Raw genomic sequence first — 24741 nt, forward strand, 5'->3', positions numbered from 1 at the left:
TTCGTACGCCCCGATGTGCTGCTCGTACGATCTCTTCCTTACGAGTTGAGACAGAAGTGTGTTAACAGGAATAATTCACAGCAGATAGGAACCTTCATCGACCATATGAAACAACTAATTGGATTATCGGGGGACGAAGATCTTTTTAGTTTCAAATATGACAAATTTGATCATAGGTTGCAGAAAAATCTGTTTGAGATAATCGAGACACACATGTTCATGTTGAAGTTCTTCGAAGATCGTGGTCTCTCGAAAAAAACATTCAAGGCAGCACCAATGTCGAAATTCGGCAGAAAACATCTAACAATCGATAATGATGTGATGTATTACATTTTGAAAGAAGCGAACAGTTTGAAACCGGGAGAAGATAAAAAATCGTTCATGAGAATAGATCAAACTTTGGAGAACTCTAAGAATTTCAGAAGGATTTTCGACTGTTCGAATCTGTTCAGAGATCAGAGAGAGGAGATTACAAGTATCACGACAGACGGTGTATCGGTTTGTTTTCGCTTCACGTTAATTGTCAAAACAATCGATGGACTCGAACAGGAACCTTCATTGCGCACTACCAAATGGCTTGCCGATAGAAAAAGGGCTGAACGGAAATCGGCGAAGAAGATATCAATATCATACAAAGTATTACATGAAAATTCAGAATACCAAAGAGAGATCGAAGAATGTAAAAATTGCCCAAGGGTAATTGCGATCGACCCTGGGAGGAGCGTCATTATATCGGCCGTCGAACAATTCAGAGATGATCAACAAATAATCAGAAAAAGATTTCAGTTTTCGAGAAAACAATATTATCACGAGTCACATCTGAATCGCAATAAAAAGAAAAGAAAGACGTGGGATCAAGATATTCAATCGACATTGCACTATCTCAAGGGGTTCTCGAGTAAGTCTGGCGGCAGTCTATCAAGATTCGAAGACTATCTTCTTGCAGTTACAAGTCATTGGGAGGAGTTAACTTCGCATTATTCAAAGCGAAAATACGCCAGGATGAAATTCGACATCTACATTTCGAAACGAAAGTCAGTCGACAGGTTTATCCGTACAATGAAAGGAAAGGGAGAAATAGAACCTGTTATCGCATATGGAAATGCAAGGTTCCCGTCTACAGGACGTCGAGGAGAAAGGCCTGTACCGGTCAGGTGGATAAGAAGAAGATTCGAGAATCACTACAGAGTCGTAGATGTTGACGAATACCGTACTACCAAGTGCTGTAACGATTGTGGTTCTGAGCTCGATGTGCTTCGACGGATTGAAAATACAGGGAAAGAACCAGACGAGACCTGTAGGTTGAAAACAAGGAAAAGTGAAGTACGAGGATTGAAATTTTGCAGATCATCGAGGTAATGTCAAGTTTTGTATACTCCTGTAATTCACCTTTTCATCTAACTGTTATCGTGACAGCTGTAAAGGAAAGCCGATCAAATCCAGGGACTTGAATGCTGCACTGAATATACTCACTTGTTTCAATGTGTTTCCTGAAAGACCGAATCACCTACGTCGCCCCTGAGGTGAATTCAATGATTGTTGTCGCCCCCTCCCTACCCAGACTGCGTCCCTCGGGACTCGATGCCTAATTCCCTGCCTGCCTGCCTGCCCGGTGCCTGCCTCCATTATGATCCGATGTTTACGACATGTGATCATTGAAGTGACTGACTGGCATCATTTGGTAGGATTCATGTAAGGCTCCAACAACATCCGAAGACAATTTGGCAAAAAAAAACAACTGCCGTTGTATGACGGAGAGTCGCGGCTCTCAATCATACGACGGCAGTTCTGTGCGAAAACTTAGTTCGTCGTTCAGAAGGGTATTCACATATTCCGTCACATCATGAGGGAGAGTACCCGTGGTAGATAGATTCGTGGCGTTTATCTATTAAAGTTAGGCCCGGAATTAAAAATTCAGTGAGTCCAAAGGCTTGGGGTGGTAACAGGGAAGGGAAGGGGTAGGGTAGGATACCAATTTTTGAGTACAGAACCTGTGTTGATGAAGGCATCTGGATACGGTAGGGGTAGTCAAGGGGGAAAAGGGGGGTACAAGATAGCAGAGTCAGTAATGGTACCTCAAACTCTGAGATATGGAAAGTAACGGGTAGGGAAACAAAAGAGGGGGTACAGTAGTCATTCGTCCAAGAAAAGAGAGCACCGGTAGTATGATATTATGCTAAGACGGGGGGTGACTCAAGTTCAAAGGGGGTACTGGGTGATACAAGAGCTGATTGCAGCAGGGTCGTCGGATCACAAAAGCTAATCCCGGCATCCGGTCGCCAGGGAATGGGGGAATGAAGAGAAGGAGGGCAGGGAGGGAGGTAGGAGGGAGATGAGGAGAGAGGGAGAGTAAGGAGGAGAGAAGAGTAGAATAGAGTAGAGGAGGTGAGAGGTGAGAGGGCAGAAGCCGATACGGTGAAGGGAGAGTGTGGAGGAGATGAGTGAAGGTCTACGATTCAAGTTAGATGTGATGGACAGTGAGCGAAGGATGGTTCAAAAAAGGGAGAAGAAATGTAGCAACAGTAGGGAGAACAAGACAGAGTTGTGGGTAGTCTGGTTCAGCAAGTTTGTTGTTTGTGGATGGCAGTATCAGCCTACCGATTAAGGAAGTGAGATACATGAGGTACATGATAGGACTTTACACAATTCCTGATGTAAGAAGATATCATATCATGATGCCATATCTTGTAAAGGTTGTGTCAACCGATAATGCATTGTATGCTGTGAGAGCCTAGTCTAATCAGAAATGGTAGCAAGTTGTATCGAACTCTTTTGCTGTACTATTTCGTTCATACTGATAACAATTGTTTGGCAGGTTATCGAGTTGTCTGGCTTCCATGGGAGCGTGATCTAAGCATGACTGTCCTTCTTTCACATCAAGTGCTCGTCAGGCGCAAGGCTGATGGGTCAAGTCGACGGGTTGTCGCTATCGGGACAGCTTTGCTCCTTTTGACTCTCATCTTCATCGCACGCAGGGATCACCAGGATAGGGCCGACTCTCTGCTCCTGCAACAGCTGCATGCATTGACCCCGTCGTCCTTGCTAGCTTTGAATGATGGGATGACTGCGTCCCTGGCTGAAAACTCTAACTTGTGTTCCAAGAAGGCTGAGATTTTCGAGAAGTTAGATCAGCTCCTGAAGCGCTTGCAAGGCGAGGTAAAATTGTAATGATCCTCGCGCCACGACCGTTTGACGGATGATTCAAAGAATTCGTTGGTGAATTCCACAGTTGATGATGCGAAAGATACCTACGAGGAGTCCCTTGAGGGCTGGCTCGCCTCGGAATCGAGCTTTCGAATGGCAGCGAGCAAGGTTGAAATAGCCAAGGAGGCAGCCAAGTTCCTTATCAGAAGAGTTGTGGTGAGTTGTGCTCTTCTCGTCCTTTTGGCACCGAGTGCGCAAGTTCCTCTTAAGAGCACGCGTAGGTTGATAAAGAGGTTCTGACGAAGACTGAGGAGGAACACGCAAAAGTTCTTGAGGAGTATCCACAGAAGATCGCTATGACAGAAGACGTACTTGCTCGTTTCTCATGGTGCTTGCAGCACCTCACAGTTACAACAGGAAAAAGCCTTGATCATGCACTTGATTGAGCTCATCGAATCAATGTCGAACAAAGGCAAATCGAGCCAGAAGGCATGGAAACGAGGCGCAAGCGAGCTCTCGTCGAAGATGAGAGCGCTGCAGTCACGGCTGCGCAAGGTATGAATGTTTGCAAGCTATCTTCCTTTCACTTCAACGGTGTAGGATACGTTTCTTGGTCAATCAGCCAAGATGAGGCAGCAGCTGACCAAGATCGGCTTGTGAGGCAGCTACAACAATAGTAGGCAAAGCTCAAGTTCTGTGCAGGGCCATTCAGAAGGAAGACATGCTGCAGTCGGGTGGCTCCAAGGACTCTGATATCGAATCCACTCAAGATGAAATCAAAAACCTCCTCCTCGATCTTCTCAAGGTTTTCGCCGCCCCCGTTGATACATTGGAGCTGATCTCGATATCCCCAGGACCCGGAGTTCCGTGCCATGATGCTCAAAGCGGGGTTGGCAAACGCGATGAACGAGTTGCTTGCTGCTCAAGGCGTTCTGATAACGGATGAAACCAGTTCGAACTTTGCATATGATGATCCTTTCCATGTTTGCTCACTTGTGCTGCAGAATTGACGGATACAACGCATACTCTTGATGCATCCCATCATGAAGAGCTGGTGGCTGGGCTAGCAAGGAGTAAGGAGGACGGCAAGAAGGTCATACGTTCTCGTCTGGTTGGACTCTAAGATATCCTGCAGACGGTCGCCGCTGACACTTACAATGCTGTGAATGCTGGATCAAAGGTGTTTGCTCAAGTGCAGGAGCGTGTAGTTGTGACCGCTTTGCAGACTCTGCTTAGCTCGATGGACAAGCAGATTATCATCATCAACGTCATCAAATCGAAAATCAACAATCATTGCGACAACTTGTTGAATCCTGAATCTCAGCCCGACAGCGCCTCATCGAAGTGAACTGAAAGGTCCAAGGACTCGGAAGGCTCTTCGTCATTAGACCACTGGGGTTGACGAGCCCGTTTGCCGAGTCTGGCGCTACTGGCCGGAAAGGCTGAAACTGGAAAGTTTTTCTTCTCATTCTTCTCTTTGTACAATCAGATCATTCGTGGTTTTCAAACTTTCATGATTCTTTTTTAAAATCTAATGAATTTACAAAAACAAAATTTGAACTTTACACGCGTGCTGGATTCTCCCGCCAAATTCAGTCCAAATCCATCGCGGCCCAAAAGAATTTGATTTTAAATTCCAAATATTCGAGCTCACTTATACAAATATAGTAGACAATTTTGGTATTTTCCTGAGACAATTTTGTACCATCGCGGAAAGTCGCCATGTCCACTGTTGGCGCTCAGCATCTTCTGATCAAGCACCAGGGTGAGATCGAGTCTGCATCCCCACCTCTCCCTCTTCCTCCCCCTTCTCCTTCTCCTTGTTCAAACATCTTTCTTGATCGTCCTCCTCCTTGATCGTCCTCCTCCTTGTTCGTTCTCCTGCTCCTCCTGCTCCTCCTGCCCTCCTGCCCTCCTCCTCGTCCCTTCCCGGCCATCACGGGAACTCCTCGTACTCCTCCTCTTCTCCTCCATCATCGTCGTCGTGATCCTTGTTGCTGTACCTCCTCTTCGTTCCTGTCCCTCTCTACACTCCTTCTCTCCTCTCCTGTACAAATCCTTCTCCTCAAACCGCCCTCTCTTGCTCCCCTTTTGTTTCCCCTTCCCTCGCTTCTCACTTCTGATGCTACATCTTCCTCTGTCAAAATGCCACCCCTTTATCTCTCCACTCCTCGTCCTCCTCATACCCGATTCTTCTCATTTCCTTGTCTCAGTCCTGATGCGATCTTTACTTGTTAATTTGGAGTTGATCTCTCATCCAATATGTGCAAACCAGCTGTGATTGACTTCATCGAACAGGTTCCAGGCGCCCTGCAAGTTGGAAGGATGAGTCGGGAGCAGAGATCAAGAAGAGAACGAAGGAGCAAGCTCGTGAGATCCTTCTCCAGCACAAACAAGCTATCATGAACTCTCCCAACCCCGCACAGAAGTTTGGTGAGCTGGCATCCATTCACAGCGATTGTTCCTCCGCCAAGAACAATGGCAGCCTCGGGGTGTTCGGACGGGGAGAGATGCAGAAGGCCTTTGAAGACGCTGCCTTTGCCCTCAAAGTCGGGGAGATCTCTGATGTCGTCGATTCTGATTCCGGCCTCCACATTATCTACCGCTTCTCGTGAGTTCGTTCAGGGCAAGTTGTCGCTGTGCTCCTCAGGGTCGAGCAACCCTTACAACGAGCTGTTGCAATGTTTAGAAGTTTAATTTCATACTTTGTAACTTCAAAAGAATGCCGTGCGTGTGTTTCTGGTAGTATCTGCGATGATTCAGTTGGGACAAACAAGGAGTATGTCTGCTCACATGGCAAGGAACAAGGGGAGCGAGACTGATGCTACAGCTATCCACAAGCTCCTGCTCCATCGCCTCTTCGATCGCATTCTCAGCCATTCTTCGCATCATCGCACGCCTCGTACCTTAGCTGAGCCTCCGCTGAGGAAGTTTGTAGATCTTCTTGTAGCAGATGAAAGGGCATTACGAAGCTCTTGGATCTGATCACAACAATCGTCATGTTCACAAGCTCACCCGGAGAAGCGAATTCTGACCTGCATCTTGAGGCGCGCATTCTCAGACGCCATCTCCTCATATCGCGCTGCAGAGATCTTTCCTCCTTTCTTCGTCTTGCTGCCAGTGCCGCTGGCTGCACCCGAGCCCCCTACCTGTCCTTCCATGTCCTCCATAATCACTTTCATCTTGGACGACATCTCTCTCTCCAGCACTGTCCGCTGCTCCAGCATCAGCCTGTGAAGCTCTTCGATCTCCTCGTCCTTCTCATGCACCATCTCGCGTGCTTGCAGCACGTACCGTCGCAGAGTGTCCAGATCGTCGATATTCCGCGGTGATTGGATCGCGGCAAGGGAACCCCCCGCCTGATGGCTCTTCCTGCTCTTGTCGAGCTCCTCTTCCAGCTGAGCTATCCTAGCCTCGTACGATTTGAGCTGTTCCTTGAGCTCTTGGCCAGAGGTGGGTTTCTCGCATGTCCGATCCGTTGATGGGGAACTAGACACCTCATGGTGTCGGTCGCTCTGTCCTTCATTGCAGCTCTTAACGGCTGCCGCGTACACCTCGCTCTCATGGTCATCGAGAGAGGTCGACGCAAACTCATGCACGCAATCAATGACATCATCAAGTCTTCGGGCGATGTCCTCATCTTTCTCCTCACCATGGATCACACCGTACTGTTCTTTCAGCGCGCAAAGGGTCTCGTAGATCTTGACAAGCTTTGACCCTGCCATTCCCCTGCCCTCTCGAGATTCTTGCATGCTAGTTGAAGCCTGCTCTTCCCCTGTCTCCTGGTACCTTGCGACGCCTTGCCTCTTGTTTCCTGCCTCCCTCCCTCCTCCCTTACCTGCTCCCTTCCAAATTTGTGGTTGCAGTGACAGGGTAGGGGTGGATATTTTGACCACTTGAAGGGGTTGTTTTGTATGTAATAAAGGGGGTAATGGTCCGCACACAAGTGGAGCCTAATGAGGGTAGGTTTCAGTGGGAATGAATGGGGATGAGGGTGTCGATACCGCGGAGGCTGCAGCGCTATGGAGGCCGGGGAAGAGAAGGAGCGACGAGAGCGAAGATGTGAGACGAGATGGCGCGCGATGGAAGCATAGAACAGCATCGCACTTGTCTTGATGTTGTCTGTTGATGTTGAAGCAGGAGGGCCCTCTGTGCTGTTTCCCTTGACAGAACCTGACCTTTCTCTGACACCTTGTGCAGATATGAATCGCGTTTTGTCAAGACCCGTTCTGCTATCGTTCTTGCTCCTGCTTCACTTTCAACATGTCTCATCACTGAGATCGTTGTCTCGATTGTCTCTGAGTGCCAGAAACGAAGTTGTTCGTGGGAACATCAGAAAATTGTCAAGCACGTCTGAATTTGCGAGGAAGGATTATGTAGCAAGGCTCCGAGGAGGAAAAGACATTCCGATCGACATGCAAATTGTGCATTGGTTGACGCACTCAAGGGGTAAAACTTTGAAGAGCTCACAGGAGAGTGCGGCACGCTGAGTGATGTGCTAGGTGGTCAGCTCATCGCTGTCGTCATGTTCGCCTGTGGCGTATACATGATTCCAGCATTGCCGAGGATCAAATCGGTCAGCCCCATCTACATCAGACAGGTGCTGCTTTCAATCATGAGGCATGCTCCATGACTTGTATGCTCCTTCCCTCAGTTTAAGATTGGGGTTGTTCTGTTGGTAGCCGGCACTCTGCTTTTCTTGGCAGGTCCGGTGATCAAGCACTATCTTGGTATGATAACTCGTTTCACCCACTTGCTGTTCTGCTCACATCTAAGGATGCAGGCGCGTGGTCGATGGGCTTCATGCCGTTGTCGCACTCGATCATGATGGCTGGGGGGGTTTTCATCTGGGCGGTACAGTGATGTAAACTGAAATTCTCTCGTGTTTTTTGTTTTGTTTTTTTTTGTTTTTTTTGTTTTTCTGTTTGTTTGTTTGTTTGCTTGTTTGTTTGTTTGTTAGGAACGCATTCTAGCTGGCACTCACGGAGATCTATTTCATGTGTGCCCTTGCACAATGCAAGAATGTAGAGAGACTGGTCCCCCACGCATTGGATCAATCGATGCGATGGCAAACATACATGTCTCCACATGAATCGATGCGCAAGTCGAGCAATCTTTGTCTTTGTGGTGCAGTGGGATTCGTGCAAGCTGTTGGAGTGACTCTGATCTTGAATACGTGTAATGTTTGAACAGGCAGTTGGAGAGGCGATTGCAGATGCAAGGGATGAGCAACTGGATGATGAAACCAGGTCAGCAGAATGCCGTGATGACATCGAAATGTATGACTATGGATGGCAGAGACCCGAATACAGACACCTTTTCATCCAACTACAAGCTGATTGGATGAGATTATTGTTACTTTAGAATACTTGATTGTTTCTCTGTGAATAGCATGAACCTTCGAACATGTTGATTTTTTTGCACAATCCCATCAACGTGCAACTTTGCCCTTTACAGGCAAATCAACGTCGAGCATGCAGTGATCTCTCTCTCGCGACTCTCTTGACAAAGGACGAATTTCCAGTCTTCAGGTCTAGTAGCACTTGTACACAACCAGCACGTGATCTTCTGACTTCTAGAGCATTTCACACAGAAATTCGTAATGCTGAGCTAAATCTTAAGAGTCTTCTGACGTTAACCGTTCAGATCACTCAGTCCCATCTCAGTGATGAGGAAATGTGTATATGCTTGCGATGCATTCTTGTTCGATTTTCGAATTGTCAATCGCCTGACATCGCTGCTGAACTGCAAACCTCAGGTGTCACAAGCAATCACACTCAAGTAGAACCCATTACCGCGGTGATCATCAGAGACACACAGGGAAGTCGAGACCAGGTTTCACCCATTGCTGCTTGTACATGTTCTGAATTACCACCTCTCGCTATCGTGCTGCAAATCATACAATAAGGCCATGTCAATGGAAACTTAATAATTTCTTACGTGTGGTTCGTTACAAGGACCGCGATGCTGTACTTGGTCATCATGCGCTAGATCATGGGTCACTTCTGATCCGCACAGACGAGATTGTTCACCTGAATTTTCTGAACAATGTCCAGAAGCATGCAGTGACCAACCATTGAAGCACCTCCCAAAATTGGTGCAAACAAGGAGCCAATTGAATCCACAACGACCTGAAATATCAGAGATCAGAGGCTTTCCCAGAGATCATCCGATTGATACCATTTTGAGGTTAACCAAAAAGGAGTCTATGTGCAATCCATCTGAGGTATTCCTTGATAGGCCAAACGCAGACTGCAGCTTGATTTCGAGGTCGGATAACTACTCATGAATTTCAATTGTTGTGTTGCTCAAGAGTCAAAACGTTTGCCTCGTCCATCAATTCTTGTACATTAGATACCGAGGACCTCCGTATTCTCTGGAGAGCCATCAACGATTCTTCCTTCGTACAGCCTTGCTCTTGCATGATTTCCTTCAAATGGGGACGCCACGTGAGTGGAGTATAGGACTGCAATGCTCAAAATACCTGCAATCTGATGGGCGAGAAAGAATTTCCGCTGTCCAAATACAGTACATTTGCTTGAAGATCACTGCAGAATATCTCAAATGAATGGGTAGATCGCCACAAACACGTGGAACATTACCAAGCAACTTTCGATGTCACCGATAAGCAAAATTGGGTTTTGCCGACCGCTGAAGGGCCCGCGATCTCAGTCAATTCACTGGTGAAGATTCCACCTGGAGGATTCCTTCATTGCCTCATCACAGCATCATGCAAGAGACCGTGTAGAAGTTCATTGATCGAGGAACACCCAGTCTGGATAATAGAGTTTTTCTCTCTCCAATCCTCGAAGATAGCACTGAAACATTGTTACAGGTGTGAATTCCATCTATGAGTGTCCAAATGACCTTGCCCTTTGCGGGACAGGACAGTATCTCCGCAAGATCCTCTTCACAATCCCTTTGATTTCAGTTTCAGATAACTGTGCATTCTCCGCGACACTGTGGTAGCATGTCAAATCAGTTATCGTTAGCAAATGTGAAGGTAAGGGATGTTACAAGGCGAAACCACTGCGGGTTAAGAACAGGAGGTCTTCAGCAGAATGTATTCCAGCTGCAATCAAAGAGGCTCCATCCTGCAGGCAACATGAACAACAGCACATTTCCCGGAACGCTCTAGCGATAAGACGCAGATAGTAATGGAGGGAGAGAAAGGGCAAGTGGAAGGCCAAAAACAAGGCAGGCAAGCAAGCATCAGCACAAGTCAAGAGAACGTTTCGTCCTGCACTCACAGCATAGCCGATTATTCCGTTCTTCACCATCGTCTCCACACGCGGCATCACGTCAACCCGGCAGGGGCGGAATGGCGGGAGAACCGAACACAGGCTGGTGCCGCCGGGCCCCGCCGGGGCTCAGGCTGCCCGTTTACTCAAAGTTAAGTGAAAAATCAGTACGAGGAGCTGCCGCAGGCTGCATGACGTTCCGAGTTCAGCCTGCGGCGGCGGCCACTGGCGTTGGCACGGCAGTGCCGGCCCGGCGATCCCGGCGGTCGCGGCCCGGCGACCGGGACTCGGACCGCCGGGCGCCGGGCGCCCGGTCCGACGATCGGCATCAGTTCAGGTCGGACCGTACGGTTTTTACGGGTCTCTCGTACCGTCCGTAAGTCCGTACTGCGTCTGTTGGATGTTGCCAGCTATAGGCTGATGGCCGTGACAGGCTTTGCCTCCGGAAGTGACCGAGTCACTAGCCTCGCTCGGAGGACTCGAAAGCTGACAGTTGTGATCTTGAGATTTTTATGAAGATTCGGTCGAAAAATTTGAACTGCTCAACTGTTAATTTTAAATTCCAAGTTAACTCCCCAAATCATAAGGCCCATCAATCTTCGCATTGGTTGCCAGTCAAAGGTCAGCAGGGCCCGAGAGCCCATGTAAGGGATGGGTGACGGGGGCGAAAAAGCAATATCGAGTACGGGTCCTTTCCCATAGAATGGATGGGTAGTCCCCATTAGAATACGGGACCGTTTGGAAAACACGTTTTTTCGAGCTCAGCGCTTATCCGGATCCTGTCAGCTGCCTCCACGGATCGCTCACGGCTGCGCCATGGACATTCTTCGCACCGGTACATTTGGGGTTTATGGAAGGGGTACAATTCGATGCGATCTTTTAACTCCTGAGACTCGCACGGGGCAAGCGTCACCGTACCCCTGAATTTGACAGCAATAACCGGGTGGTCTCATCTGCAACCCAAATCCGCTTGACTTCTTGGCGGGACAAGCAAAAAAACAAAATCTCCAGGCGTCGAATCGAAAAGAGCTAAGTTCAGGAATGACTCTGAAACTTCGCTTTTTCGTACAACTGCCAGCTGTCCAAATCTAACGTACGACTTTCTAGGGGTAGGGTACATGGATTTCTGTGTCACACCGGTACTTTAGCAGCACTCGAAACCCGGTGATGACGTGCTTCGGTAAAGGTGTGGATCTTTTGGGGTAGGGTACGTAAGTGAGAAGGAGGGGTGGGTGGTTTCGATGGGAGATTAAAACCCTGGTGGCACCAATCTCACGCATTACTCCATGTCCCCACACGCGAGCCACGGCGAAAGTCATGCAGCAGTCCGCAAGCCACAGCATGTCTCTGTGGACGGGCAGGTTCAAAGCACTCTGGATGCCGAGATCCGTACTGTTCGCCGCCTCCCATTGAGCTCAAGCGATTTGAGCCGATGTCGCCATGGTTGCCCGAGCCGTGAGAAGCAGTTGGAATGCTTGTATGCTGCGATTGGATTGATTGAAAGGAAAGCTGAAATTGTTAACTCTCTTGGGGACATCATAATTTTATCTTCGACATGTTACTGATGTTTGATTGGCATCTATCCTTATAGATCAAGAAGCAAATCTGTAAATATTATTTGATTTAATGTACATAGTACTTTACCTTGACATACAATAAAGATTAATGTCATGATTATTCCATGTTTCTTTGTCCATTGATCCATTGGTATCGTACAAGATGAAGGAGAATGGGTTCATCCTAGGAGATTTGATGTAGCGAGATTGAGAATGAGGCAAGCTCAACGTTACCGAAAAGATGTTCCATCGTAGTTCAAGGGAGCCCATACACATAAAATTCTCAAGCACATGGTTCAATACCAGATCAATCAATCGAGATGATATCAAACGCGCTAGAAGCGGCGGGAGAGATCTGCATTGGCGTCCTGCTCCATCTGCACATGTATGCATCAGAGCCTGACAAATCTGTATCATGTTATAAGATTCGTCCTTCCAACGTAATGCTGGATGGATATTCAAGCTGATGAAAACACGAAGCACACGAAGCCTTTTGATGGGTCCAACAACTGGATGAAAGACATTTTTCCATAGTCACACTGTTACTGCAGCTGAAGGTAAAGTTCAGTGATAGAGATCTGGGTCGGGCCCATTTTCCGATGGGAAGAGTGAAATTGTTTCAACTTGCTTCACTTTGATCATTGAGTGTAAGCATATGGCCAAAACTAGTCCTGCTGCGTGACGGTGGAAATAAACAAGTGGTAAGAATTGCAATGAGTGGCTCTGTTTCGAAGCCTCATTAAGCCTCATCACTCGGAAGCAAAGTTTTCCATGCATCTTGAAAATTTTGTATCAATCTTCTTGAGATGTTGATGATCGGACGATTTTCAGTAACTATCCCATGAGGAAGTGTACCGTAACATCTGACTCGACCTTGTTGTTCGTTACCAACTCAACATTATTAGAACAGTCTTGCTACGGTGACCACTGTTGAGACCCTCGCATCCGTAAAACTATATGAGTCCGCCCCAGAATCTTATTAGACCAGGAGACAAGGCAGCAACTTGTTCCCATCAAAGCGATCCCTCACCTTCTTGATGCATTCCTGTCGTTGTGTAGGGGCCGGGGCCCAACGTTTGCTCTACCGCCATGGTAGCAGGCGGAATAGGAGCAGCGCGAGCATGCGATTGCCCATTGAGCAGTGAGTATTGCAAGGAGCAGCGAGGACGGAAGAGGCTGTGGTTTCAGATGCTGCAGCTGGGAGATGTCGATTCGATGGCTGCCTTTGTTGCAGAGCTCAAGTTCCAGCAGGAGGATGTGCAGGAGTTGCTCACTGTGCAGGGATCGCACGGTAGAAGCTCGTTGCACGTTGCCGTGGAGAAGCAAGCTGCGGATGTGGTCAGATTCCTGTTAGATGTAGCGGAAGAGGAAGACATGCATGAAGAGCTCTTGACAGTGAAAGACGACTCTGGGATGACACCGTTCATGGACGCTTGCAAGGTTGGGAAGCTCGACGTGATTGATCATATTGTAGACTTCGGTCTAAGGCACTCTGCAGCAGAATCTGTGAATTTGGAAGCTGCTCTGAAGATAGCGAAAGAGGAAGGGCGGACTGCTCTTGTAGACTACATCACGATGAAACTCTCACAGATCACTTCTTCGCAGGAAGAAGCCACGACTCCGATTCACGCTGGAGCAGGAGCAACGAACTCCGATCCCCCCCATAGGTCGAGACCTCAGGTAACTGCATTAGCTGACAGCGGAGAAACTCATCTCGAGGACACGCTGCGAACTCTCAGCAACGTCTCCTTCTTCTCGCTGTTGGATGCGGTCGCCCTGAAGCAAATAGCCATGCACTCCAAAAGATGCACACTGGCGAACAAAGAGTTCGAGTTCCTCTCGAGCTTTCTGCCTGAGTTGAGCATGTTTGTTGTCGTCAGCGGCACAGTCGAAGTCGAGATCGAAGAAGTTCAAGTCGATGACAAGTCAAAGTTGCATCCATGGTCGATCCAGTATCGGCTCAAGACATGTTCGTACAAGTATTCGCTGAAGACTGGTGACTCGTTTGGTGAAAGAATGCTACTCGTCGGTGACATTGCCACGTCAAGAGTGCGAGCGGCAGGGAAGGCAAGCCTGATCTACGTTGACTACGAGGCCATGAATAGCGTCTTGGTCCGACAGCCCAAGGTTCGCTCAGGGCTGGCGTCGTACCTGGCCAATCAGGTCTTCGAAGACCGAAACGACTTGTGGGAGAAAGATAGTATCGACACGCTCACGGATGAAATTCTAGACCGCATCACCGCCATGTACAAACTAGACAACAATGACGAGAACGGTCCGGAACTTTCTGATCAGTCGAACGTCAGTGCAGTGCAGAGAAAGAGAAGAATAGATGTTCCGATGATCACCAACAAGCACGACGGCAGCCTGAATCTGACGCATCTGTCGTTGCTGTATTCTGAAGCGGCCGACGAGAAAGCAATCCGAGGAGACTCTACGGGGATTCTTGCCTATATGATAACCTGCAAGAGGCTGATGGTGAGAGCCAGGCCCAACGTGCTGCTGCAACTGATGAGCTCGCACGTGATGCTCGCAAACTCCTTCATCTTCTGGAAGGAAGGTCGAGCCCTTGCCGCCTCCTTCAGGCTGAACCCTGCGGTCCAGGCTGTGGACCTCTCTGAAAACTTCTTGTTTGATGATGCCTTGGTCGGTGAAGAGGACAGTGAAGATGGAATTCTCAGCTCGCTATGTGGCAAAGAGCATCTTAAAACTCTCAACTTGTCTCACTGCAGGCTGGGCAAGGGGGCGAGTTGTGCTTCTTCCATCCGCTCAAAGTCCTTTCAGCTTCTTACCAGCCTCGTTCAGACCTGCAAGAACTTGAAAACCTTAATACTGGAAGGCAACTACATAACGGACAGAGGAGCGATGACACTCTTCAGAGGACTGCAAGGAGGCTCTAACACTCTAGAGACTCTTGTGCTGTCCCAGAATGTGATTGGAAATAGAGGAGCCAAGATGATCTCGGATTTCCTCAAGGAGTCGAGCGCATTGCTGACGTTGGACCTGTCATGGAATCAGATCGTTGAAGAGGGATGTTCCAACATCTTCGATGGGATGACGACGAATCAAGTCCTCGAACAGCTCAACCTGTCTCAGAATAGGATAGGACACGAGGGAGGAGTTAGTCTCAGCAATATGTTGAAAGTCAACAAGTCGCTGAAAAAGTTGAGCGTCAGCAGCTGTCACATCCCGGAAAGCTGCGGAGGAATGCTCGCCGACTCAATCTTTGTCAATGCAAGTATCGTAGAGCTGGACTTGAGCTGGAACCTGTTGGGTAGCACTGAGAGTTCTATCGTCACAGCATTCGCAAGCTGTAAGGCTGATCGCTCGCTAACTATTCACAGCTCAGGATCTTCGCTTCTCAGCTCATGGCCTCCTGACCATCAGAATCCTTCGGGACACTACAAGTTTGACTTGTCTCAACCCTACCAGGTCAAGTTCTTCGATGTCTTGAAAGATCTCGGGAAGAAGAATCGCTTTCAGAACTGGAGGAACGAGACGATGGACGGCAAGCGGGTCTATGCTAGCAGCGACATAGAGGCTGCCAAGAAGGGAGTTGTGGAGCTGGACTTTGTGCAGCATCCAGCATCGCTCGATCGGTATCGTGTGATAGACGAGAGCTCACTGAAGATCTTGCTTGCAAAGCTCAACCGAAACATGTATCATGTGAACAAACTCATCGCCCTCAAAGATGCTTGTCGAGAATTCCTCTTCGGTCCAGAAGAGGCGAGTGCAGTGCTTCTAGCATTCGACTCAGCAGAGCAGCGGGAAGACGCGTTCGTCTGCTTGTACTGCAGGCTGCTCAACATTGACGGATGCGTTGCTAGTGTCGTCAGCAGATGTTTCAGAAGGTCGGAGATTGTCGGCCTGCAGGTGAGGCTGGGGCCTTCAGCCGTGTTCGATGAGAGCCGTGTCAACGGCTCCTACTGGTTCGACTTGGGGAAGCGAGACGACAGGGAGTGCTTTCAGAAGCTGATGAGTGTTTACAGCAGTGCGAAAGACGTGCTTCCTTGCTTGACTGAGTTGATGGTTTCCGACCTTGATGGAAATGAAGAGGATAAGGATGGAAATGAATATCAGGAATCGTTCCTCAATGTGTTCCAGGACGAGACAAAGACTTCGGCTGAAGCTGTGAAGGAATTGTTTGCAACGTTCGACCAGTTTCAAGTTGAGCTTGTCTTCTTGTCGAGCCTGTTCGAACAGGAGCAACATGAGCAGTCCTCTCCTTCCTCTATCAGCGAGACATCTTCTATCAGTGAAAGCAGGAACAGACTCCCTTCGCTCAAACGAAATTCTGTCTTCAGATCCCCCAAGTTCTCTCTCGACAGGCTGCAGCGCGAGGACAGGACCACCTCGCTCCCCTCTGTCCAGGAGAGCAAGAGGCTGCTCCCTGCTCCGAGGAGACGGCAGACGCTGGCCAACATCGAGCAAGAGCAGAAGTTCGTGGAGGAGACGAAAGCACGACGAGAGGAGGCGCTGGAGAAGGCGTCGAAGATGATCGAAGAGGCTTGTGTGGGAGCTCCGGCATACTCGGTGACGGGCAGCCGGTTGGAGCGGGGGAAGAAGAAGTGGAAGCCTTGGGTGAAATGGAAGCGAACGCACGAGGAGGACTTCGTCATACATCGTGTGTCGCTGACGGACAAGAAGCAGGGGAACGGGCTGCATGAGATCCTCCACGGGGCTGTGGGGGAGAGCTCCTGCCTCAACTACTTCATCGACCTCGCCCTGCAGATCAAACTTCACACCATCCCCCGCTACTTCTCCGTCATTCTCTCACCTGCCCTCCACCTGACCCTCTACGTCAACGTGACTGGCTATCCCTGCGAGGACCATCACATCTGGAAGGGACACCAGCTGGGGTCGGACCAGGTTGTCATAATCGAGCCCAACGACCCCAACTACTCGTGCGGCACCTTCTACGTCTCGGTCGTGTCTGAGGCCCACCCAGCTGAGTTCGAGCTCAGCGTCCAGCTCTACCCCTACTCGCAGATGCTGCAGGTGCTGCAGGTGTACGACGACAGGAGCAAGGTGACGCTGCGGGAGCACACGGACTCGAGGAGCAGAAAGGTGAAGGAGCTCAAGAAGGAGTTCGGAGCGAGCGGGAAGGTCCTGCGGCAGGTGTCGTTCCTCTCGAACCTCCGCACACACCGAGGGGCAGCCGGGGCGCGGCTGCAGCCGAAGCCTGTCCTCCACATCCGTTCTGAGACGTCCCCGAGCTCTCGGCAGGCACCGACACCAAAGCTCGTGGTAGAGGATGAGAAGTGAGTCGTCAAGTGCTGACGACAAGCAAGTCAAGTTAGAGCGCCACAATCAGCTGAAGTTGTTCATGCGAATTTCTTGACAAGCGAGAACGTCGGAGGTTCAGAACTCCTGGGAAGGAGTCCGAGGGCGTGCAAGGACAGTTGGACGGCGCTGCCGACAAGCTTCTCCTGACCTCGAAGAGCATTCTCAGCTTCCATGGAGCTTTCAACCTGCAGGGAGGATGAGCGGGTTGTTGCAGCAACAAGACATGCTGACTTTGAGCAGCCATGGTTGAGGACCGTTGGCTTCGTCTGATGTCAGTGCGAACGTGAAGGCGAACAACTCGAAGCAGTTTGGCATCGCCAGGAACTGAGTCTTCTTGTTTCTGTGGTAACGCGTGAGGTCAAGGAAGCAAGTAAGGTTCTTCCTGGCTGCTCTTACCTCAAGGCGTCGAAGACTTTCTCAACAGAGATGGAAAGTTTCCCTTGTAAGGTCTCAACCCACGGGCCCAGCCATCGATAGGTGATATCCCCTCCAGAATCTTTCAGAGACTTGAGCGAGAACATGGCTTCTTCTTCCCTCTCATCTTCCTCTCCTCCTGCGAGGTAGACCATGGCGTCTTGCTACAAGGACGTACTTGAGCTTTTGTCAAGAAACACTCTCAGATACCTGGATGTAAACTTGTAGATTTCCCACTGCAAGCACTGCTACTTTGATTGAAAGTCTGTTTTTTAACGCCTGATTCGAAACTCTTAGACTCCTGAGACAACCTTCCCAAGGTTCACCGCAAACTGCGGGAGAGGTTCAAGGTATTGCTGTAAAACGATCGATTTGCTTCCTCCATTCTGGCAAGGTTGTCAGAGGAGGCGACATATCGATAAGCTCGACGTCTCGGAGGAATGCAATCAATGCTTCGGAACTCCTGCAGATGGAAGAAATCTTACAGCCATCTGCGCGGATCGTCAGGTGATTTCATCTACCTTTCTTGTCTCACCAGTCTCGTGCATGCACTGCACACGCCAAGAAATGTCTCGGCTTGCAAGAAGGTCCAGAACATGTTGCTGCAGCACATCATCAACTCAACAAGAGACGTTTCACTCCCACCTCCCAGTCGTTTCTTGAAATATCCACCTTGAGCCGGAGAGTCACAGGCATCACATCCTGTGAACAGATTAAGGTCGAGGAGGCGGAGCAGGAGGACGAGGAGCAAGAGCAGCAGGAGCAGGAGCAGGAGCAGGAGCAGGAGCAGGAGCATGAGCAGGAGCGGGAGCGGGAGCAGGAGCAGGAGCAGGAGCAGGACACAAGCCTTCGTGACCTGATGTCCGGCTGCATCCAGGAGGAGGAAGAGGTTTACGCGTCCCAGCAAGCCCTGCCGCAAGTGTGACTTCCTCTGCTCGCACGTCGCTGCCTCACCCGGCGCATGTGATAGTGACTGGAAATCATCAGCCCCTGGTCACGCGCGTCAACTTGTCAGTTGCAGTATTTGAGGGAGGGAGTTGAAGGGGAGGGAGATATGGAGAGCTCTCAGAAGAGCAGAGTCGGGGAGAGATGCGGGAGGAAGGGACGTATGGAAGAGGCAGGAAGAAGAAGGCGAGGGAGAGAGAGTTGAGGCAGAGGAAGTGGAGGACCAGGAAGACAAGGAGGACACGAAGGAACGTGAGGTTGTTTTGGTGGGAAGAGAAAGAAGGCAATGCATGAGGAGACGGTGAGACAGAGGAGGAGGAGGAGGAGGAGGAGGAGGAGGAGGAGGAGGAGAAGCAGGAGGAGGAAGATCTCAAGAAACCTTGAGCACTTTGTCCCATGCGATATCTCTGTAGAACGTGATTTGAATGGAAGATCTTTCATGATCAAACTGAAGGATCGTAAGATGAGAACAAACACTCCCTCTCTCACCTCCTCTAAGATGCAAATCTCCTCGTGCCTTTTCAGCACCCTGCTCAGAAATCGTCAGGAAATTTCGATCACAACGAATCTCTCTGCCACACCCCGTTACTTCGGCTGAAAACCAAGTGTTCTTCTGTACAAAACAATAGGGTCTGCTACCCGACAATGTCGTAGTCGTTGACGTCTTGCATTCCCTGTTGACAAGTGCTGAAGTTCTCAGAAGACTCCGAAGCACCTGATACTCGATCGTCAACTTCCGCAATGACAATGACAAGTTCATCTTTGACAATGTTGCTCAATACAACATGATAGACAAAATCAAGAGATGGCAAGCAGGGCAACAACATCTTCTCCTCATCACCTTTAACCCTGCGAACCCTTCGTACTTGGGTGGCCGCGCATGCACGCAAGGAAATGATTCTCTTTCTCCTGCCCCGGCTGCTCCTGCTCCTGCTCCTGCTCCTGCTCCTATTCTAGTTCCAGCTCCAGCCCCTGTCCCAGCTCCTGCTCCACTGACGCCATGCTTTTCATGGTTGTAGAATGGAAATCCAGCCACGTAGACCTGCAGCAAGAAGGTAAGGGGGAGCAACTATCAACCCTTGACGCACCGATGTCACATGCGGATTCTCTCTCCACCAATCGCTCCAGCTCTTGTCGGTACCAGGACAGTTCTCAGCTCCCCCGCACTTCCCTGCCCCTTCGGCCCATCCATCCCCCAGCACGAAGTCCAGCACATCCTCGATTATCTCTGCCAACTTGGGCTCGAGCTTCTCACCTACCTTTCAGTTAATTCCCAGCTCAGAGGGGTCTGGAGCAGCCGCAAACCTTCGTACAGGGCGAAGGACGGGTCCGAGTTGATCTCCAGCAGCCAGACCCCCCCAGCTTCATCGATCATCATGTCACAACCGAAGATCTCGAAGCAATGCCTGACACGTCAGAGTCAGGGAGCTGAGAAACTTCTGCCATTGAGTACGGCATGGGGAAAAAGCCAGCCGGGCAAAGCTTGGAGGCAGCAAACACCTCGGATATGATATCACATATACTAACATCGTCGGTTAGAAAAGTGTTTGCAAATCATGCATGCAAACTTTTTGAAAAAGTGTCGGAACAGATCATCCGCTGTAGCAAAATCTGCAGCCCTGCCATCTTCTACTAACTCCTGAACTTACGAGGTTAGGAGCTGAGAGTGATTTTCAACCAAAAGAAACCTGGCAAAACTCTTGCAACAAGAGAGATTTTCCTGCAGCACACAAACATCAAATGCAATCATGAAGAGTTCTGAAAATGCCTTTCGAGAAGTCATCGTGTGTACTTTGAACACAATGATTGGTCAAGAATGCATATTTGTCAACCACTCCATCCCTGTCAACCACAATCGTACGAGGGAACTCAAACAATAGAGTGCTTGGCTAAACTTTACCTCTTGGTATACTGAGAGTGGGCTGGAATGACAACGATATTTCTATGCACTCTCACCTGCAAACATACTATTAATTTTCGACACACATTTGTTCTCCTTCTTTCTTCCCGCCTTCCGCCCGCCCTCACTATCTCTCCTCTCTATCTCGCCTAACTCCCCCCTCCCATCTCACTCTCCTCCTCCTCCTCCTCCTCCTCCTCCTCCTCCTCCTCCTCCTCCTTTACTTCGAGATCGCCTTTGGCTACAGCGAGCACTCGTAGATGAAACTTGCGATTCTGGTAACTTTTCCTTTCCCCGTCAGCAGTGCGATGGAAGGAGGGTGAAGGGATACAGCATTGGAGGGTCGATGCATCGCTGCTAGAAATGAGATTGTCTTGAAGCAGCAGCACTCAGAAAACCTGAAGCAGCCAGACGTTTGACTGACTTGTTTGCAAAATCTCCATCATCTTTGTCTTGGCGATCTCCTCCAAGGAGAAAAGATGCACATCTTGACCTTTGAGAACAACGAAACCTCAGTCTCCCTCAAGAACAAGAAAACGGAGTCCGTGCCCAGTCTCTCACCTCGGTTGGAGTCGCTTGCCTTCAATACCCATAGGTCTCCATCCTTCTTCAATTCCTCCTTCAGCTGCTCCAAGTATTCCGTCACATCCTCCTCGTCTTCTCTCAGCTCCACGAGATCCACGACGTGAGTGGTGGGGATCGCAGACATAAGTCGGGATCCAGGGAACTTTCTCGCATGCTTCTCGATCATCCTGTGCATGTCAGCCTTACGGTTGATGCACGTCTTGAGGTAGTAGAGGTTCGATCCGATCTTCCCCTCCAGTACATGATGCCATGGCACGTCCCGCCCGCTGCACCAAGTCAAGTCGACGGCCGGGTCAGCGCTGTCAAGAACAGAACTGTCCTGTGAGAGCACAGAGCTTCAGGAGGAGGGAGGAGAGCGTCTCCTACTCACCTCTGTGACCTCCCATCCTCTCTTCTCAAACTGATCTCTTAGCAACTTCCTCGCCTTCCACCATGTCGGCAGCAAAATTACCCTCGGCATTCTCCCCGACCGCCTGGCCAAGGCGCTACCCCTACCCCCCGAAATTATCTAACACCCGTGATAAGTCAGTGTATTGCACCGGTGACTTAGTACCCTCTACCCCTGTAGAATCCCTGGTCTGTGCCTGGTGCCGAAAAATGCTTTCCTGTCGCAAGTAGCTCCAACCGAGTCTGGCAAGAAGAGAGACGATGAGAAGAAGTTGAGCCGATATGAACAGTATGATGCCGTCGACACACGATGGTGACCAAACATTTCATTGAAAGATTTAGATATACACGTGCTTTACAAAAGAATAAATGAGTGAACAAGCCTTTCCCAACAGCCCAGTTTCTCTAACCGGCCTTGCAAATTTTCTGCAAATTGAGAGAATGTGGCATGGAGAAACAAAGCTTCATAGCGGAATGATCGGAGAGATCATCCTCCAAAATCTGTGCAATCCGAGGTCAGATCTCTTTTCCACACCCAACATCAGTCACCTTGTACTCGTCGACTTGCAAGTCCGTGAAGACATGATCAAGATTGACATTGTACTCCACGTCACGCCATCCAGGGGGGGTCAGGAAGGAGTGGGTCGAATAAGTGCCACGGAATTCAGGCGCACAGACGCTCTCTCGCCCGATGAGCTTCACGGCATCGTTATATTCGTCGGATCCGCCTTCGATGTTGAAATCTCCTCCGAGAATGTAGTGCTCGCCATCCTTCACCTACATTAGGATCAGCACATAAGCAAGGTGCTCCCGCATGCTTCGTACCACTGAGTCCAGAAAGTTCTTCACTTCGACGATCTGCCCATGGCGGATTCTGGTAGCCCCCTCTATGCCGTCGTCTGTGGCTGCAAGAAATCGAACAACTTCGCTTCCCATGTCGTGTTGATCTCCTTTTTCAGTAGATTTCTCAAGCATGGAAGTAGTAGGAGCCGAAGTACATTGCATGTGCCTGAATCTTTCCTGTTAGCGACAAAAAGAAATACTGTTGGTTGTACTCACGTCGAAAGGAGATGAAGCTTCGAGTTGGAATTCACCGAAACTTCTGCACTGAGAACACCATTGGGTACAAGACTCTGCCAACCAGAGCAGTTCTGGAAGACGATGGATTTTGCATCCTTGATCGGGAACCTACGAACCAACGTCAGCTCATCTGCCTTCGCCAACATGAATGATGTACCGACTCAAGATGACGTTACCAGTATCCATCAACATCCCAACCTGTTCATAGAGGATCAGCACAGGAGGAGAAGTCGTCTGCGAGAACTACCGGTGTGAAACAGACGTAGAACCCTTTCTTCCTTGCTTCTTCGTAGAAGTATGTATGGTGCGAAGACCACCAGCATCCCCACAGCTCGTTGATCAGCAGCACGTCATATGAATGCAGCATGTCCAGAAGCATGTTGATTCGTTCGCGCTTCTTATCCTTTCCATCAAATAGCCAGCCCCCGGAGAATGATAGGCCGCCTGGCAGCAAGCAGAAGTTCAAGACCATGGCTCGAATCCTTTGGTTGCTGATTCTGCTTTCCGAAGCAACCTTCTCGTCTTCAGGAGCAAGAACAACGGGCTTTTGGCTTCTTTTCGTTCTGAGGTAAAGATACGTCGCAAACACCGCAAGCGGAGATGTGAGAAAGATCCATGACGACATCATCGCTCAGATACAGATTCCCGCCAATCGAATCCTGCGGGTAGCGAGGGCTCTTGCTATGCACGGCTCAAGACAGAGCCTTGCACCGATGAGGAAGAAGTCTTGGGGAGGGATACGAAATCGGACAGAGAGCAGGGCTCGTCGAGAGGAGCAACTCAAGACTGGTGTGAAGGCACCGGAGGGACGAGGATTGAAGTTGTGCCGGCAAGATGGGATCAAAGGAGGCATGCAAGAGGTATAAGACAAAATAAGGGGTAGTGGTACTCCTGGGATTCAGGGTGATAATGAGTAGAGGGTAGGGTACTCCAATGATATACAACACCCCATCTTTGCGATCTGTATTTCACGGGTGATCTTCAAATAGATATTTTTCAAAGGGGTACTAGCCCACATGGGTAGTATTTTCAAGGGGTACACCATTTTCGAGGTGGGTGGGGCGAATTGGGGTAGGGCTTCAGGGGAGGAAACAGGCGTAGGTTAGATTGAGTGATTCTTAAAATGGTTTTAAAAACATTTTCGAATAAACGCGAAAGTTAAAAATTTATGAATCTGTATATTTCAAGTTTTAATCAATCATTTTAAATTTAATAGAATACTTGTTTTTCATAAAACATTTTATTCTTTACACCCTCTCCACCCTCTTTAGTGAACTAATTGTCCAGTAAATACGAACAATAAGTCCAGTAAATAGTCCACTGAAACCAGTCAGCCGGGGCCCGTGAGGCCCGGCCGGGCCAGTGAACTGAAATTTGATGGAGCCTTCAAGGGGTAGGTGGTAATTGAGGATATTCGAGGGGTGATCACCATCTTCGCTCTAAAAGGAGCGATGGTAATGCAGAGATGCGATGGTGTTTGTGTGGGCTTATGGGCATGGCAGTTCCATACTATCAGACAGACTGTCGAACTTCTGAGCAATGAGAATGGCGAGATGCTGGCTGCTCAGTTCTTCATCGAAAAGTCTCCTCCAGACGTCACTGTAAGAGTGAGTACATGCGTTGAGCCGAACTGGCAAAGATTGATCACTGTTGTCAAACAGGGTGCTGGCCTTGATGTTGGGGCATGGTTCTGCTCTGATGCAAAGACGGAAGAGGTTGATTGAAAAACAATAATCGAATTGTTCTGAATTGAAGATATAGGAATGCAAGCAGATTGCCACTGAGGCTAACAATTGGAGGTACACGGCTTGAACGCCACGGCATTGGCCGTATGCGCTCTTCCATGTGGTTGGTTTTGGTACCTTTCTGCTCTAGGTGTATCTATACTTTTTTATGGATGGCGTTGCCTTTTGTAGGTATTCACGCAACATCATCCATAAGCTTAAAATAAAGGTTCGGGTCATGTACATCAATGGAATTTAATCCTTCAAAAAATTATATCAGTTCAACAAGCTGAATAGCCTATCATATCTGTTAACACGTCAGAAGGCAATCAAATTCTCGAACAAAAATGAGGAGCAACCTTGCACAAACTTGCTTCAAATGAATTTCGATCTCTGGGTCACCAGCATCTGTTGATTAGCATCGTGAGTGTTCTGCAGGGAGTGACAGCAGAGGCAAAGTTTCATCCACATGTATCAGA

General features: G+C 49.2%; 8 protein-coding genes across 8 annotated transcripts; 5 read left to right on the top strand and 3 right to left on the bottom strand.

Moving 5' to 3' along the window:
* Positions 1-2856: 2856 nt before the first annotated feature.
* GUITHDRAFT_145238 (hypothetical protein) lies at positions 2857-4492 on the top strand (the record flags this gene model as incomplete). The annotated part of the gene is made up of 10 exons (XM_005824058.1): positions 2857-3156; positions 3208-3360; positions 3426-3512; positions 3562-3699; positions 3745-3800; positions 3847-3949; positions 3999-4095; positions 4149-4237; positions 4280-4324; positions 4370-4492. 10 exons carry the CDS (start codon positions 2857-2859, stop codon positions 4490-4492), a joined length of 1191 nt encoding a protein of 396 aa, XP_005824115.1.
* Positions 4493-4866: 374 nt separating this feature from the next.
* GUITHDRAFT_97376 (hypothetical protein) lies at positions 4867-5880 on the top strand (the record flags this gene model as incomplete). The annotated part of the gene is made up of 2 exons (XM_005824059.1): positions 4867-4909; positions 5443-5880. 2 exons carry the CDS (start codon positions 4867-4869, stop codon positions 5757-5759), a joined length of 360 nt encoding a protein of 119 aa, XP_005824116.1. The 3' UTR covers positions 5760-5880.
* A 152-nt stretch (positions 5881-6032) lies between these two features.
* GUITHDRAFT_145239 (hypothetical protein) lies at positions 6033-6896 on the bottom strand (the record flags this gene model as incomplete). Its single annotated transcript, XM_005824060.1, has 2 exons — positions 6033-6125; positions 6180-6896. The coding sequence occupies 2 exons, from the start codon at positions 6894-6896 to the stop codon at positions 6033-6035; spliced, it is 810 nt and encodes a 269-aa protein (XP_005824117.1).
* Positions 6897-7158: 262 nt separating this feature from the next.
* On the top strand, positions 7159-8546 carry GUITHDRAFT_155047 (hypothetical protein). The gene is made up of 7 exons (XM_005824061.1): positions 7159-7206; positions 7345-7593; positions 7647-7744; positions 7799-7874; positions 7928-7998; positions 8338-8393; positions 8443-8546. The coding sequence occupies exons 1-7, from the start codon at positions 7167-7169 to the stop codon at positions 8489-8491; spliced, it is 639 nt and encodes a 212-aa protein (XP_005824118.1). The 5' UTR covers positions 7159-7166; the 3' UTR covers positions 8492-8546.
* A 232-nt stretch (positions 8547-8778) lies between these two features.
* On the bottom strand, positions 8779-10424 carry GUITHDRAFT_116717 (hypothetical protein; the record flags this gene model as incomplete). Its single annotated transcript, XM_005824062.1, has 10 exons — positions 8779-8889; positions 8940-9033; positions 9085-9131; positions 9177-9275; positions 9325-9423; positions 9767-9851; positions 9915-9962; positions 10012-10104; positions 10162-10238; positions 10395-10424. 10 exons carry the CDS (start codon positions 10422-10424, stop codon positions 8779-8781), a joined length of 783 nt encoding a protein of 260 aa, XP_005824119.1.
* Positions 10425-14758: 4334 nt separating this feature from the next.
* GUITHDRAFT_57816 (hypothetical protein) lies at positions 14759-15217 on the top strand (the record flags this gene model as incomplete). Its single annotated transcript, XM_005824063.1, has 1 exon — positions 14759-15217. A coding segment is annotated over one exon (459 nt), but the record flags the coding sequence as incomplete, so codon positions are not given.
* Positions 15218-17253: 2036 nt separating this feature from the next.
* Positions 17254-18545, bottom strand: GUITHDRAFT_155048 (hypothetical protein). The gene is made up of 9 exons (XM_005824064.1): positions 18498-18545; positions 18287-18343; positions 18177-18243; positions 18071-18132; positions 17968-18027; positions 17852-17920; positions 17624-17805; positions 17459-17567; positions 17254-17412 (listed from the first exon to the last, which is right to left on the bottom strand). Exons 2-9 carry the CDS (start codon positions 18335-18337, stop codon positions 17266-17268), a joined length of 747 nt encoding a protein of 248 aa, XP_005824121.1. The 5' UTR covers positions 18338-18343; positions 18498-18545; the 3' UTR covers positions 17254-17265.
* A 5494-nt stretch (positions 18546-24039) lies between these two features.
* Positions 24040-24505, top strand: GUITHDRAFT_155049 (hypothetical protein). Its single transcript, XM_005824065.1, has 3 exons — positions 24040-24145; positions 24200-24253; positions 24300-24505. Exons 1-3 carry the CDS (start codon positions 24092-24094, stop codon positions 24348-24350), a joined length of 159 nt encoding a protein of 52 aa, XP_005824122.1. The 5' UTR covers positions 24040-24091; the 3' UTR covers positions 24351-24505.
* Positions 24506-24741: the final 236 nt, after the last annotated feature.

This window comes from Guillardia theta (assembly GCF_000315625.1).
Source record: "Guillardia theta CCMP2712 unplaced genomic scaffold GUITHscaffold_99, whole genome shotgun sequence".
Lineage (NCBI taxonomy): Eukaryota > Cryptophyceae > Pyrenomonadales > Geminigeraceae > Guillardia > Guillardia theta.